The sequence below is a fragment of the Terrapene carolina genome, unplaced genomic scaffold (assembly GCF_002925995.2).
Source record: "Terrapene carolina triunguis isolate 2854851 unplaced genomic scaffold, T_m_triunguis-2.0 Scaffold66, whole genome shotgun sequence".
Classification (NCBI taxonomy): Eukaryota; Metazoa; Chordata; order Testudines; family Emydidae; genus Terrapene; species Terrapene triunguis.
The window spans coordinates 16,557,397-16,574,499 of record NW_020664417.1 but is presented as its reverse complement, the minus strand read 5'-3'; the positions used below and the strand labels follow the sequence as shown (position 1 = coordinate 16,574,499).

General features: G+C 44.6%; 1 protein-coding gene and 1 long non-coding RNA gene across 2 annotated transcripts in view; one reads left to right on the top strand and one right to left on the bottom strand.

Moving 5' to 3' along the window:
• The window catches only part of LOC115271152, a 10,554-nt gene extending 9,294 nt beyond the window's left edge, over positions 1-1,260 (top strand). Inside the window, exon 3 of the long non-coding RNA XR_003899760.1 lies at positions 1,145-1,260. This is a non-coding gene — a long non-coding RNA (uncharacterized LOC115271152). The remainder of the gene's footprint in view (positions 1-1,144) is intronic.
• IL15 (interleukin 15) overlaps positions 1-17,103 on the bottom strand; it is an 80,921-nt gene that overhangs the window by 38,924 nt on the left and 24,894 nt on the right. Inside the window, exon 2 of the mRNA XM_029910603.1 lies at positions 16,472-16,601. Within this exon, the coding sequence (XP_029766463.1) occupies positions 16,472-16,534 (63 nt within the window). The 5' untranslated portion in view covers positions 16,535-16,601. The remainder of the gene's footprint in view (positions 1-16,471; positions 16,602-17,103) is intronic.

Here is a 17,103-nt window from a genome sequence, read left to right as displayed (position 1 = left end):
GCGAGCATATCCCATGGTCCTTTGCTTTGCTGCTGAGATATGTGCATTCTGGGATTTTTCTCACTGAATATTGTGGAATTAGAGTGACCAGATGTTCTGATTTTATAGAGACAGTCCCAATTTTTGGGACTTTTTCTTATATAGGCTCCTATTACCCCCCACCCCATCCCAATTTTTCACATTTGCTGTCTGGTCACCCTATGTGGGATGCCTAGCAGAAGGCAGGTGGAAGCCAGTGGAATTCTGGGAGTGGGGTCAAATTCAAAAACTCCCATGATTCCACTCTCTCTGTCCCATGATTCCTCTCTTTCAGGGCAGGCTAGCGCCATTTTCAAACTGCTGACAGCCAGCATGTACCCAATAATTACTCTGTAGCGGGGTGAACACCCACTCCAGCCCTGAAGGGGTTGGAAAAGCCCTGCAGAGGGCTGGGGATGTGAAAGGGAGCAAAACCCTGGCTGATTGGGGGAAGTGGCTGCAGCTGGGCCACGCCCCAATCAGGCCTTAGCTGGCCCTATATAAAAGGCTAGGAGTCAGGAGCCTCTCTCTGACTGGAGAGGGAGACAGGCCTGGCTGCTTGGGAACTCACCCAGGGGACCTAGAATGAGGCAGGGCTGGGGAAAGGCCTTAGGAGCTGGGAAGCCCTAGGCCAGCAACTCCCCAGGCTGCAGGGCCTAGTTCTAGGCCCACCTAGGTATTGGGCTTGCAGAGGGGTAGTCTGAGGGTGAGTAAAGGCAGCCAGTCCAAACCCAACCTTGCCTATGATGAGTGGCTGATACTGCAGTCTGCCCTAGTGCATGGGGCTAGACAATGACTGGCAGTAGCCTTATACTGAGGCGAGGTGGGAATAGTGGGTGGGGGTTCCCTGGGGAGGGGAGACCCTAAGACTGAGGGGTTACTGCCAGGGGGCAGCACCCCAGGTAAAAGGGCACTGGGGTACAGGGTGGGACAAGGGGGCCAGAGGACAGGTGGACCACCGGCCTGCAGAGGGCGCTCCAGGATGCTGGAAGAGCTAATTCCCAGAAGTCACCAGCAGGAGGCGCCACAGGGGTGAGTCCGCACCTCTACAACTCCTAGGGGAATTCTGCGCCATTGCACATGTGCATAATTAATGAGCCGTGCATATTTTTAATTTTTTGCACAGAAAAAAGCTTCTGCTGAAAAGTTGCTGCAGAACCAGAGGGTGCTTTGGTGATAGAACACAGCAGCTGCTCCCAGCCAGCTAGGGAAGAGAGAGAGCCTTCTTCGCAGTGCCTGTCATGCCAGGTCAGGAGAGAGGGACTATGGGGAGACTGACAGCATTGGGCTGCTGGGGGATCAAACGGGGGATCATTAGGGCTAGTGGGGGAGGACAGAATGGGGCAGGGCTGAATGGGAGTGGAGGTGGAGGGCCACGGGGGGGGAGGGAGGCACAGAGCCACATGGTTACGGGGGAGGGGTGCAGGGCCACAGAGGGAGAGGGGAGTGGCTGGGTGGGGGAACAGAGACACATGGGGAGGGGTTCAGGGCTACAGAGGGTGTCTGAGTGGGGGCCCAGAGACACATGGGCACAGGGAGAGTGAGTGCAGGGCCATATGGGGTTGGGGAGAGTGGGTGTCTGAGTGGAAGTGGAGGGGCACATGTGTCTGACTGACTAGGAGAGGCTAGGGTCAGCCAGGGTCTGCATATGGGAAGCTCTCTAACAGTCCTTCCCCACCCCTGCAAAAAACCTGTTCCATATTTTCCCCATCCATACCCAACAACCCTCCAAGTTCACACCCAGGCTCCTTCCCAGCAATTATTTCCCTCTCCCTCAGCTTCTCCGTTACCTCTGACTCCCCCAAGCCTTTGCACTGCTTCTGGGGAGTGTGGGAAATATGGTTCTGTATTGTAGTTTAAATTAATTATTACTCAGAGCTCTGTATTAATATGCCTAGTAAGGAATCTATTTGTCAAAAAACATTTTCTGAACCTTTTTTGTTGTCTATATTGCTACAGACATACTTGCTGACATTTATTTTGAAATAAATGATCAAAATAATTGAAACTGGTGTGATTATATTGTTATTTTGACAAATAAAATATGCAGAATTTTGCAGAATTTGAAAATATTGTGAACAGAATTTTTAATTTTTTGGCACAGAATTCCCCCAGGAGTAAATAATGCTCTGCGCCACATTGCTGGCAATTGTGAAGACACAGAGGCTGTTTGTGCTTTGTGAGCTCTCAGAGCCAAGTGACTTTGGTTTTGGACTTTGCCTGCTGCACCACCGAGTGGATGAAGTGGCTGCAGCAGCGGCTTCTTCAGCAGCAGACAGGAAGATGAGGATGACACCAGGTAACTATTACTACATGAACTCTTCCTGAAGCAGCTTCACACTGTGCAGCGCCATTGCTGGGTTCAGAAACAAGTGTCAACTGGTGGGAAAGGATCAGCCTGCAGACCTGGGATAACTAAATTTGAGGATGGCGAAGGCAATTTTTTTTAGATCTGTGCTATGCAAGTCTCAGAGCTGCAGTGACAAAGTACCAACATGCAGTGGCCTGTACCCATTGAGAAGCAGGTCACCATTGCCCTCTGGAAGCTGGCCAACCCCGAATATTACTAGTCTGTAGCCAATCGGGCATAGAGAGACTGACAGTTGGGGCCATTGTCATGCATGTGTGTTGCACCGGATTGCACTGGGATGTAAAGCTGGGATCTTTCTGAACTCAGCTGTATTTACTTTAATGAGTAAAGGAGACTGTCTCCAGGATCACTATGGACATTAATGTTGTGGAGATTGTGCCAGTTATTCTAGGAGACCCAGTTTATCCTCTGATTCCCTGATTAACGAAGCCATTCACAGGGCATTTGGACAGAGGGAAGGAACAGTTTAAGGATCACCTGAGTAGTTGCAGAATGGCAGTAAAATGTGCATTTGGTCACCTGAAAGGCACGTGGGGCTGTTTATGGACTAGGTTGGAAGCTACATAAAAAGAGCTCACCTAAGATTATAGCTGCATGTTCTATTTTGCACAACATTTGTGAGAGTAACGGAGAAAGCTTTAACGAAGGGTGGGAGGCTGAGATGCAGAGACTTGCTTGGTTTGAGCAGCCAGTAAGGTGTCAACTAGAAAATGGAGCCAGCCAGGCCAATACTGTCAGGAATGCCTATTGCTCTTATTTTGAGTCTGAGGCCTGAAAATGTTCAGCCGAACATCCAGCTGCTATCCCAGGTGGTGGAGGCAGGGGATAGATTGTGAACACTGCAGTCTCTTTTTTGTAAAAACCTGTGACATGTAAAATTCATAGTAGTTTCTGTGTACCAGAATGTGTACCACATTGCAGATTTTTTTTATGAATTGTTTAATAATAACCCATTACAACAATTTCTTATATAACAGCTAGCAATAAACCTTTAATTAAAACAAAAATGAAACACAGTTTTAAAGTGAAACAGTGCAGTGGAGGGCAGCACACAACAATGGGGGGACTCCAGGTCACAGGTGATTATACGTCTTGCCCTCTGTCTCTTCTTGTCCATCTGTCTTTTGGTGCTGAGTGTCAGGGCTCAAAATTATCAGGGGCATTAGATGACTCAAAAGAGCCGGGGTCCCATATGCAATTATTCTTGCTGCCCTGAGCTGGGGCCCTGGCCTCTGGGAACATGGCTGTGGGAGCACAGTGGGAAACATATGCTGGTGTTCCCAGTACCCTGTATTGTCCAGGAGCTGCAGAACATGGGTAGGTCCTGGCTGAGGGCACTAGATTATCAGCGTGCCCACAAACAATATGCACTTCAGCAGAGCGTTCTGCTTCTGTATTGCCTGCAGGGGTTGCCTCTGAATCATCTCCCGGTCTGTCTCTAGTGTTTTTTGCCATGGCGACGCTGTCCCTGGCCACTTCAATGTTTTCTCTGGGTAGCTTCCTGTCTTTTTCCATCTCCGACTTCAAAAACAACCTCCAGCTCTCTGTAGTTTTCCATAGTTTCTGAGGAGTCTGCAATGAGGTCTGAGAACATTTCATCCTGAGTTCTCTATTTCTTCCCCCTCAAGTTAGTCCACCACACAGCTATTGACAAGGCCCTGTCCTTGATGGTCTGGCCACTATGGGTGCCATGACCGGAGAAGTAGGGGAAAAAACCAAACAGTTATTGCTTCTATTCCAAAGAGGCTCTGATAGCATTTTTAACGTGTATTTCTGATTTCCCCTTCCTGAGATTCTTCCCAGTCTTGGGGGAGACCTCAGAGATGGTAAGTTGTGTGTGCATGTGGAGGTCTAGATTAGGGTTGCCAACCCTCCAAGATTGTTCTGGATCCCCAGAAATTAAAGATTGATCTTTAATTAAAGATTGTCATGTAATGAAATCTCCAGGAATTTATTTAACCAAAGTTGGCAACCCTAGTCTAGACTGGGATTTCAAGGGCGTGCAGTATAAGCTGTTTGAATGTGCAGTTGTGCTTTGGAGGCAGTGGAGTATTGGGAATTATGTTCCTGGCTTGGCTTTTCAATTTAGGCTGTGCCTTGGAGGAACTTGTGTGGAGTTGGAGAGCTTAGCAGGGGGTGGGAGGTCTCTACGGGCAAGCTGGATACTAAACCTCTCTCCATTCCCTTTGGACTGCCCTGACTCTCTAGGATGTTGAAGCACATGACCAGGTGGCAGAGAATGGCCTTTCTCAAAAAGGCAAAGGGCAGTGAGGTATGCTATGAAGTTATTGACCAGGATGGTGCCACCAGAAGTGCTGCAGGATCGAAAGGGAATTGTGAGCTGTGTTGGGGGCGGTGACTGAGCAGCTATACTACAGAATGTCTGGACCAAAATCAAGCAATTTCTCACTCTTAGATTCTGCTTTATCTCCCCTGCAGATGTGCTGTAAGTGCAGAGAAAAATCAATTTGGTTCTGCACCGGTTATTTGAAACCTTAACTGCTCCCAGTCTTTTTCTGTATAAGCCTGTGAAAAGTGATTAAGAGCTGTGTCACTATGCTATCCCTCGGGTAAACTATTTTTCTTGTACGAATCTTTGTTACAGGGCATAGATACCTCTGACATTCAGGGGTACAACCCAGACCAGTGAGGGGCTGTCACCCCAGTCCTGCACATTTGGGTGCCTCACAATGCTCTGCTGCTGTAACTCCCACGTGGGTCCCTCACAAACCACCAAACAGCATTCTACTACTGCCTTGAATGTTTTTGTATAGCTGTAGCCTGTAAGCCATATATCAGTCACACTCTGGCTTCCACCAGCCTTGGTTTCCACTTACAGAATGACCCCAACACACTCCTAGTCCTGGATTTTCCCCAAAATGTGTGTTCTGCGCTGTCCAGTCCTCTCCTGGACAGTCAACATATATTAGGTCTGTTGCCCCTCTAGAGGGGTCAATATACAACAGTTTGCCACCCTACATGGAGTTACCCACACAGTTCACAACACTGGATTAGTTTTGATTAAAGAATAAAACAAGTTTATTTACCTCCAAGGAGAGAGGTTTTAAGGGAGTACAAGTATAAGGCATTAAAGTCAGAAATGGTTACAAGAGAAATAAAGATAAAAAACATCTTAGTATCAAAACTTAACAAACTAGACTTGGTTCAAGGTGAAGTCCCTTACCATATGTTCCTAGAAACACTGCTGACCAAATTCTTAGGCCAGGATCTGCTCCCAAAATCCAAAGGCTGTATTGTATTTATGCAATTGATTATTCCTTTGGAAGTGTAGGACTCACATTTGTCCTTATTGAATTTCATCCTATGTATTTCAGACCATTTCTCCAGTTTGTCAAGATAATTTTGAATTCTAAACTGGGGCTTTAAGAATGTAACCTGGATGTATATATGATTAATGGTGACAAAAATTATAACTTTAATACTGGAAAAGAAGTGTTCTCTAAATAAGGTGGAATGGTTGGCTAGCCTTACTCAGATTGCATCCCTGGTGAGAGTAATTTAGTCCCATACAAAAAAGCCTACATTAAAATAGAGTTAAGACTGAGAATATGTATTAGTAATTTAAGAGTAAAAACATTACAAAGAGATTGCAGTTAGCCTAAAACCAAGTGTTACACAATTTAACTCTGTCTTATATTGATACCATGCAATAGCCATATGATTATGATTGTGGCATTTTGTGTCTGGGGTCCCAGATTAGGTTGAACTGACTTTTAAAAGCACATTAGCTGTTTCCATTTGGTTCCCATCATGATATCACTATAGGACAGAGTTAAGATTGTGTGAGTACTTTAATGTGCATTTCCTGACACATTTGGATTTCTGTTGCATGTAATCTTAATTCTGCATTTATAATGCTTGCTCTTGAGTTAATTACAACATTCTTGTCATGAGTTTTACCTTTAAAATTATTGATGCTTGCTTTCAACCTTAACTTCATCTTAACTCAGTTTTTGGTCTGGGGAGTTCCTTGGTTTGCTGCAGCTTATTAAAAATTTCACACTAATACTAAACAAGAAACCCAAAGAGAAACTACCATGCTATATTTCTAATGGTTTGAAATATGTAGTATCAACCTTAAATATATTATTTAATATTTTTAACTTTTAAGGGTAAAATGCACCAGAGTAAAACAGTCAGACCTTGCTGGCCAGTTAAGCTGGATATACAGCTGCTTTGCATCTTCAAAGCAGTGCAAAGCAACTGGAGTGTAGTGGTTAATCTGGCCTTTAATTTGCAATTGATTTTTTGGTTTAGAGGGTGATATTACAGAGACAGAAACTGTGTGACAGGAAGGGCAATGATGAGCCAAATCTAGGTCTCCCCCAACCCCCAATGCTTCTAGTTCAGTTTCCCCAGCAGTGCTGCCTTGGTGCATGGCAGAGCTGAGGCAGAACAGTAATGAGGAGTCATCTTTCAAGCACTGATGCTCAAATTAGTATGCAGCTACAGAACTGTTAAAGAGCATTGACGGCTGGGCCAAGTAAACTGTACAGTCTCCCTTGTATCTTTGAGCCATTACAACCAATAGAATTGTTGCATGAAAATTAGCTCTAGAGAAAGGATGGTAATTGGTTTAGTTACTTCTGATATCACAGTAGTCCATCTTACGTGTTACCTGAGCTGTTGAACTGACCCTGCCTGTAGCTTATAACAAGTAGATACAAAAATTGTTAATAATGTAAACTTTAATTATACCTTAATCTCTTTAAATATAACCTACACATGAAACTTTAATCAATTTTAGCTATCAGGAATGTTTGAAGAGTCTGTTTTATTCTATTATTGCTATCATTTGAAACCAAGAAAACCCTGATGCAGATGATAAATTTCTTTAAGAACCCAGTGTTTAATTAAGTTTAAACTCTAACTAACTGACAGATTTATATAACAACATTCCAGGAATGTCCCTCTGTGTGTCACTCTGAAGCCTAGATTGTCTGAGGCCTGGTCTACACTACGAGTTTAGGTCGACTTTAGCAGCGTTAAATCGAATTAAGCCTGGACACGTCCACACGACGAAGCCCTTTCTTTCGACTTAAAGGGCCCTTTAAACCGGTTTCTTTACTCCACCTCCGACGAGGGGATTAGAGCTAAAATCGGCCTTTGCAGGTCGGATTTGGGGTAGTGTGGACGGAATTCGACGTTATTGGCCTCCGGGAGCTATCCCACAGTGCTTCATTGTGACCGCTCTGGACAGCACTCTCAACTCAGATGCACTGACCAGGTAGACAGGAAAAGCCCCGCGAACTTTTGAATTTCATTTCCTGTTTGCCCAGCGTGGAGAGCACAGGTGACCATGCAGAGCTCATCAGCACAGGTAACCATGATGGAGTCCCAGGATCGCAAAAGAGCTCCAGCATGGACAGAACAGGAGGTACGGGATCTGCTTGCCATATGGGGAGACGAATCAGTGCTAGCTGAACTCGGTAGCAGTAAACGAAATGGCAAAATATTAGAAAAGGTCTCAAAGGCCATGAAGGACAGAGGCCATAACAGGGACGCACAGCAGTGCCGTGTGAAAATTTGAGGAGCTAAGGCAAGCCTACCACAAAGCCAGAGAGGCAAACGGAAGGTCTGGGGCAGAGCCGCAAACATGCCGCTTCTACGCAGAGCTGCATGCCATTCTAGGGGGTGCAGCCACCACTACCCCAACCGTGTGCTTTTTCTCCGTCAATGGAGAAACACGCAACCGGGAAGTGGGTTCGGGGTACGCGGAAGATGATGATAGCGCACAGCAAGCGGAGAAACCAGTTTTCCCCAACAGCCAGGATATGTTTATCACCCTGGACTTGGAATCAGTAACCCCCGAACTCACCCAAGGCGTGCTCCCAGACCCTGAGGGCACACAAGGGACCTTTGGTGAGTGTACCTTTTGTAAATATTACACATGGTTTAAAAGCAAGCGTGTTTAATGATTAATTTGCCCTGGCAACCGCGGCCAGTACAGCTACTGGAAAAGTCTGTTAACGTGTATGGGGATGGAGCGGAAATCCTCCAGGAAGCTCTCCTTCATGTACTCCCAAAGCCTTTGCAAAAGGTTTCTGGGGAAGGCTGCCTTATCCTGTCCGCTATGGTAGGACACTACCACGCCAGGCCAGTAGCACGTAGTCTGGAATCATTGCATAACAAAGCATGGCAGCGTATGGTCCCGGTGTTTGCTGGCATGCAGACAACATCCATTCCTTATCGCTCTTTGTTATCCTCAGGAGAGTGATATCATTTACTGTCACCTGGTTGAAATGGGGTGATTTTATTAAGGGGACATTCAGAGGTGCCCGTTCCTGCTTGGCTGAACAGAAATGTTCCCCGCTGTTAGCCACGCGGTGGGGGGGAGGGGTGAAGTGATCATCCCAGAGAATTGGGTGTGGGGGGGGGGTGGAGGTAGTTGGGTTTGTGCTGCATGTTAACCCGGAAACCCCAGCCCCTCCTTTTACATTGCAAACCCATTTTAAATGGCCAACCCAATGGGAAATGAGGGTGCTGCTGTTTGAAACCATTCCCATATGTTATGAAGGTTTAAAAAAGCCAAAAGACTGTGGCTTACCATGGCTGCCTGCAAGCCGAATTCTGTTGCCTGGCACTGCGTGAGTGATCTCCCACACCAAACCGGCAGGCCCTCAATATAAGAGGAAAAATGCGACCTTGTAACGAAAGCACGTGTGCTGTGTAATGTGAACAGCAAAATTTAATGTGAAAGAGTGTACCCATTGTTCTCTAAAATGTGTCTCTTAACCACCTCTCCCTTCTCCTCCACCAGCTGCAGAGGCTAGCGAAGATTAGAAGGAGAAAACAGCGGACTCGGGATGATATGTTCTCGGAGCTCCAGATGTCCTCCCACACTGAAAGAGCACAGCAGAATGCGTGGAGGCAGTCAATGTCAGAGTGCAGAAAAGCACAATTTGAACAAGAGGTGAGGTGGCGGGATGAATTGTGGGCTGAACAGAACAAGTGGCGGGCTGAAGATGATAGGTGGCGTCAGCTTGCAGACAGAAGGCAAGAGTCAATGCTCCAGCTGCTGGAGCATCAAACTGATATGCTCCAGCGTATGGTTGAGCTGCAGGAAAGGCAGCAGGAGCAGAGACCGCCGCTACAGCCCCTGTGTAACCAACAGCCCTCCTCCCCAAGTCCCATTGCCGCCTCACCCAGACGCCCAAGAACACGGTGGGGGGGGGGCCTCCGGCCACCCAGTCATTCCACCCCAGATGATTGCCCGAGCATCGGAAGGCTGGCCTTCAATAAGTGTTAAAGTTTTAAACTGCAGTGTGTCCTTGTCCTTCCCTCCTCCCCCACCCCTCCCGGGCTACCTTGGCAATTATCCCCCTAGTTGTGTGATGAATTAATAAAGAATGCATGAAGGAGAAGTAACAGTGACTTTATTGCCTTTGCAAGCGGTGCTCGAAGGGGGGAGGGGAGGGTGGTTAGTTTACAGGGAAGTAGAATGAACCGGGCGGAGGGTTCATCAAGAAGAAACAAACAGAGGTTTCACACCATAGCCTGGCCAGTCACAAAACTCGTTTTCAAAGCTTCTCTGATGCGCACCGCGCCCTGCTGTGCTCTTCTAACCGCCCTGGTGTCTGGCTGTGCATAATCAGCGGCCAGGCGATTTGCCTCAACCTCTCACCCCGCCATAAATGTCTCCCCCTTACTCTCACAGATATTGTGGAGCGCACAGCAAGCAGCAATAACAATGGGGATATTCTTTTCGCTGAGGTCTGAGCGAGTCAGTAAGCTGCGCCAGCGCGCTTTTAAATGTCCAAATCCACATTCCACCACCATTCGGCACTTGCTCAGCCTATAGTTGAACAGGTCCTGACTACTGTCCAGCCTGCCTGTGTACAGCTTCATGAGCCATGGCATTAAGGGGTAGGCTGGGTTCCCAAGGATCACGATAACCATTGGGGATGTTGAAATGCCTATCTTCTGGTCCGGGAAGAAAGTCCCTTCCTCCAGCTTTCGAAACAGAGCAGAGTGCCTGAAGACGCGAGCATCATGTACCTTTCCCGGCCATCCCACATTGATGTTGGTGAAACGTCCCTTGTGATCCACCAGGGCTTGCAGCAGCATTGAAAAGTACCCCTTGCGGTTTATGTACTTGGTGGCTTGGTGCTCTGGTGACAAGATAGGGATATGGGTTCCATCTATTGCCCCACCACAGTTTGGGAATCCCATTGCAGCAAAGCCATCCACTATGGCCTGCACGTTTCCCAGAGTCACTACCCTTGATATCACTAGGTCTTTGATTGCCCTGGCAACTTGGATCACAGCAGCCCCCACAGTAGATATGCCCACTCCAAATTGATTCCCGACTGACCGGTAGCTGTCTGGCGTTGCAAGCTTCCACAGGGCTATCGCCGCTCGCTTCTCAACTGTGAGGGCTGCTCTCATCCTGGTATTCTGGTGCTTCAGGGCAGGGGAAAGCAAGTCACAAAGTTTCATGAAAGTGCCCTTACGCATGCAAAAGTTTCGCAGACACTGGGAATCGTCCCACACCTGCAACACGATGCGGTCCCACCAGTCTGTGCTTGTTTCCCGGGCCCAGAATCGGCGTTCCATGCCATGAACCTGCCCCATTAACACCATGATTTGCACATTGCTGGGGCCCGTACTTTGTGAGAGGTCTATGTCCATGTCAATTTCCTCATTACTCTCGTCGCCGCGCTGCAATCGCCTCCTCAGCTGGTCCTGGTTTTGCTTTGACATGTCCTGGCTCTGCATATACTCCAGGACAATGCGCGTGGTGTTCATAGTGCTCATAATTGCCGCGGTGATCTGAGCGGGCTCCATGATCCCAGTGCTATGGCGTCTGGGCTGAAAAAAGGTGCGAAACTGACGGAGGGAGGGAGGGGCGAGTGACGACATGGCGTACAGGTACCGGGAATTAAAATCAACAAAGGTGGCTGTGCATCAGGGAGAAACACAAACAACTGTCACACAGAATGGCCCCCCCAAAGAGTGAACTCAAAACCCTGGGTTTAGCAGTCCGTTGATTTCACGGAGGGAGGGGGAAGCAAATGAATACATCTATTTTTTACATCTTAAGCTGTCAGCAGATGGTGCAGCATGAGTGATAGCCCTTGGCATCTTCTGGGTGCCTGGCAGAAGATACTGTACTAAGACTGCTAGCCATCATCGTCAAGACGGTTCAATAGGACTGCCGGCAGGACTGAGTCTCCAGGAGACAAAGCATGTCTGCCCAGGTGCCTCTGATTGAACTGGAGTACGACGACGATGGATACCAGTCGTAATACACCCTCTACTGCCAAAAGGTAATTAGCTGCTGCTGTGTAGCAATGCAGTACCACGTCTGCCGGCACCCAGATGACATATGGTGACAGTGAGCTGAGCTGAGCGGGCTCCATGCTTGCCGTGGTATGTTGTCTGCACAGGTAACCCAGGTAAAAAGGCGCGAATCGATTATCTGCTGTTGCTCTGACGGAGGGGGAGGGACCTGACGACATGTACCCAGAACCCCCCGCGACACTGTTTTGCATCATCAGGCATTGAGATCTCAACCCAGAATTCCAATGGGCGGCGGAGACTGCGGGAACTGTGGGATAGCTATCCACAGTGCAACGCTCCGGAAGTCGACGCTAGCCTCGGTACTGTGGACGCGGTTCGCCGACTTCATGCACTTAGAGCATTTTATGTGGGGACACAGACAATCGACTGTATAAAACCGATATCTATAAAACCGGCTTCTATAAATTCGACCTAATTTCGTAGTGTAGACATACCCTGAGTCAGGGTGAAGCAATGGAAACAGTTACAAGCATGTTCAGAGCTCTTTTTGTTTAAAATATCACCATGTTTATTTATCACCGAGATTTGTGGTCTGCTACTGTCCACTTTAAGTATTCAGACATTTTGGGGTTTTTTTAAACTGTATGAATTACACCTGTACAATAGCATGGGCTTTCACCTTAATTACTTATAAAATCTTGAAAATTCATTCATTCTTTATCTCAAAGAGAAAGTGCTGTAAGTCTGGGGAGGTTACAAAATATTTTCCATTTGTAAAAGATGTGAATCGCAACGTTCAGTGTGAAATGGAACTCAGCCTGAAGTGTAGTGTCACAACCAAGGCCTCCATCATTAAATATAGCATATTTTTCAAAACATTGTTTTAAAAAAAAGTTGATACCATTTATAAATTATATTCAGGGAGTGGAATTAAAATGTGAAAGTAATAAGTTTTTGGGGGGCAGTGAGCATGTTTCTGTTGTGTGTTAGTACAAGTGAGCCCTTATCTCTGCAGCACATAAGCCCTACCACAACACAAATAATATAAGATTAATATAAAATACAACAATACTATTTGTTAGCCTGTTTTTAAAGGTTTTGGGTGATTTTAATGGGACTTGCGTTCTTAAGTCACTTAAGTGCTTTTGAAAATTCCATCCTTCATCTTAAAAGGGACAATTTACTTCAAATATTTTTCTGTTTTGTTTGTCTGATTTGTGGGATTAGCTAATAACTGATCTATGAATATATCTGTCCAGGGAATAATGCTAATAGTAGCTATGTTAGAACTGTATATCTATTTTTAAATGGACTTAATATTTTAAATAAGAGAGAAAAGAAGAGAATCAGTAACTCACAACCAGACATGCTGATATCTGACAGCAGCCTGACACAGCCCTTTATCTCATTCTCCATTTAATGCCAGGTCTAATACTAGCAACTGTGCTCTTAATTACATAGATAAGCACCTTCTCAGCAGTGCGAGGGTCCAGACTGTTTAAAGAAACCACACCAAACAAGCACACAGAGAGAAAACATCTGAAATAGTGAGAACAACTGTGGGGATATGCAATTATAGCATGAATGTGTGCAAAATTGTATGTCCAGATTTCTCAGACAGGTGCAAATCTCTAAAGGGCGCATTTAAACAAATTCCAGGCTGCAGCAAAGGTGGGTATATATCTTGTGAATGAGCAGTAATTTCTAGCAAGTAATGAAGTGTATTGTATGTAAATACTAGAAGAAGAATAGATTGCTCACATGGCATACAGAACAGAATTATATAAAGGATTAACATGTCCTCATTGTTGCAAGATTACTGCACATCCAATGTTGCAATTCACTTTTTAAATGAACTGTTTGAAAAAAGGAACTTTCTTATAATTAATCCTTTCTCCCTTACATCATCTTAAGAATACACATTAACTTACAAAGCCCAGGGCAGAACACTATCACTCATTTACTGGATCAGCCAGCCCCATTTATTTTTAAAAGTAGGACATTTGCCATTTGAATCTTGTTTGCTAATCTCTAGCACTATATTCTCCCTTCTGGATAAATGTATGATACGTTTTTTCAAGCTTTTAAGGCTCCTACAGTAGGGTGTCATCTAAGGCATGCAACATGTGAAACAATTCACTAACCTTTCTCTCCCATAAAGAAGTGTTAAGAAATCACCTGAGGCCATAAACTTCCCTGAGAACCCAGAGATTATTTAACAGCAATCCCAGTTCCAAGGCAGCAACAATTCCAGTTTCTCTCCATAGAGCAAAGCCCACGGCAACCCAGCAGCTCTCCTCGTTTTTGCTAGATAAAGACGACCAATCTATCAAGCTCTATATCAAACATATCTCATCAATATACCAATTAGCGGTCTTCTGCAATCCTCACTTGTCAAACTATCAAACCCTTTTAATAGTCACAGGGCCAAAATAGGCTCTGAATTTACACCAACCATTTCTTCCTTAACCATCATTATGATCCTGTAGTCTTCCATACAGGAAGGGACAGAGGAGTGATGGTTAGGGAACGAGGGCGGGGTACAGTTGACTTTTAGTTAACATGGTAATAGAATCCAAAAATATTACTAATTTATTTTCCTGATATAGGTCAATCTGAACTACTTACTCTAAATCAAGAAATGAGTAAGGAATTATACAAAATGCTAGACCATAGCAATCAAATTAAGTTGACAATCTTATCAGCAAGACAACTGTAAATGAGGTGGAAAGTACTGTTGAGGATTAATATGATTCAGTCATATTAATTTCCAAATATATTTTGGTCATCTCCCCCGTGATTGCATTAATGTCACGATGCAAATTGGAGTTCACAGTATATTTCAGACCGCTTTAGATTTATAACTATTCAGTAACACCAGAAAGTTCTATCCTGGAAGGTTTAAAATCATCTATAGTCTGTCAGAAAATTCTAGAACAAGCATAATTATGACAGTATACTAAATCAGAGTTCCAGCAAGGATAGGAGACAGAAGGGGAAAAATATCTTTAACTATGTGAAAAAGGATAATGGAAGAAAGTCTCTTTTTGTGAGAAACAAAATGATCAGACTTGCAGGTTCAAAGATAAAGTCTATTAAATATATTATTTTACATTTATTTAGTACCTTTAGTCAAAAAGTCTGTGGAAGAATTTTACAACCATTAATTATATTCCACAATACCTCTTAGAGGGAGGTAGGAGATGCTGAAATCATCTCACCATTGAAAGGTAGCTATCTCTAGGGAAAAATTCAACTGGTAATAACACACAGCATTGTCACACAGCAATTTAGGGATATGAATTGAAGGAAACAGCCAAATCTTTGGTCCCTTCTCTGGCTGCTGAAAAACTGGCTTAACTGGCCCATGTGGGAGGCAGAATGTAATTATGTAAACAGGAGTTTGGCCAGGACATTAAGGCTAATAGTTCTACTTCTGCAAAAAGTATCATGAAAACCCAAAAGTGGGGCAAGCAGATTTTACTATTGCAACATAAAACAAGTACTTTTCATAGCACTGTGCAGTTTAATAATATACTTGGTCTCTGGATCAGAACAGTCAAAGAGAAAAAAAATCAACTGCTGAATCACTAACTACACCTCTACCCCGATATAATGCTGTCCTCGGGAGCCAAAAAAAATCTTACAGCGTTATAGGTGAAACTGCATTATATCGAACTTGCTTTGATCCGCTGGAGTGCGCAGCCCCGCCCCCCCGGAGCACTGCTTTACCGCGTTCTATTCGAATTTGTGTTATATCGGGTCGTGTTATATCGGGGTAGAGGTGTATTTGCATCACTCTGATTTTCCTTGGAAGTCTCTCCTCCAAATATTGACAATGTCCAACTTTCCATAGTTTGCTTGGAAACTGTATTGCTTCAGACCATTGCTGAGAGATGTTGCACACAGAGTAATCATGATGTCTGTTATAAGGTTGCCTAACCATTTCCATGATCACCCTATTTTCAATTGTTTATAACTTTGACAAATGTTAACCTTTCAGGATGAAGTTTTCCATGGTTGCAGACTGCCTCAAGTTGATTTTTTGGGGGAGGGCAGGAAGCAGAGGGAGGATTAATCAAAAACAGTGCCACCGTTTTCAAGAAAGAGGTCAATGAAAAAGAGCAAGTTTTGGCTATGTTAAAAAATAAAATTCCCACCATCTTTTGAACAGCTTTAGCACCTCAGTGGTTTGAAATAGGAACTTGAAGTTTGAGAAAGGAATAGTTCTGAGGTCAGCCATTCACTGTCCCCATGAAAATCCATCCAGATTTTACCAAGTTATAAACCATGTAAAATCGCCACTTTTGCACATGCACAATAGAAATTGTGTCACTTCTGAAAGTTCAAACTCATACTGCATCATTCTGAAATAAATGCACAGCACTATATGTCCATACAGGACACAAGCAAAACAGCAGCAATAACTTCAGCTGCTGTTTTCCCTCCATCAAATACCCTTTGGCCTAGGGTAAGCAATGTAATGATCATGAGGGTTATTAAATAACAAACCTGTGAACGAGAAAGAAATAAAACTGATACTAGACGTTGCTGTGCTAAATAAAGAACATTAATAACAATTAAATAAACTAAGAACCTTCAGCATTCTTTGAATAATTCTGGTAAGAATGGGTAATAGGGAGTGAAAAAACACAAGAAAACCAATTTTGTCATCTAAAAAATCAGGGTTAATTTAAAGTTTTGAACTTACAGTAGCACAGAAGTGTAGGGTTGGAATTGTTGAATTATTTCTCCTAATTATTTTACACCATTTGGAACATAAAATATGCTTAAACCTTTGTAACAAATGTGACTTACCTGAGACCCTAGCCAGTGCCGTGCTCCAATAGAGTTCCATGGTGGCCAGGCCATCACCAGCATGGTGCCTGCTGGGACATCACTCAAATCAGAAGCAGATTAGCTACATCAGAAAAGTTCTTTTGAGGACCTAGAGGTGAAAAAAAACCCAGTAGGTTTAATGTTGGGCTGAAAGGCATTCAGAACATTACAACTATTGGGGGCACTCAGCACATATAGTTAAAGTTGCTGAAATTTTGTAAGTCATCTTTATATCTTCCAAATGTTGGAAAAACAAGACATGGACTTTTAAAAGGTTGCATTTATCTGCTCAGTGCCGGAGACCCATCTTGCTTCTGTCATCTTTGAATGCTAAAGTATGTTTTGGGATTTTTGGGGGGAAAGGGGTGTTTTGGTGGAGTCACTTTTTGTGATTCATAATGACAAGTCACAAGAGAGACTGAAGCTAAGTTAGAAAAGGAGCAGTACTAGTACCATTAATGTCAATAGAGTTCCATGCTTGATGCAATGGTAGGAGTGTTGCCCTAACAATAATGAGACTTTGCTTTTTGTGCATGCATACGTACACACACACACTTGCCCCCTGCACAGACAAATGTACAATGCAGATGTAGGAAAACTCTTACTGTAAT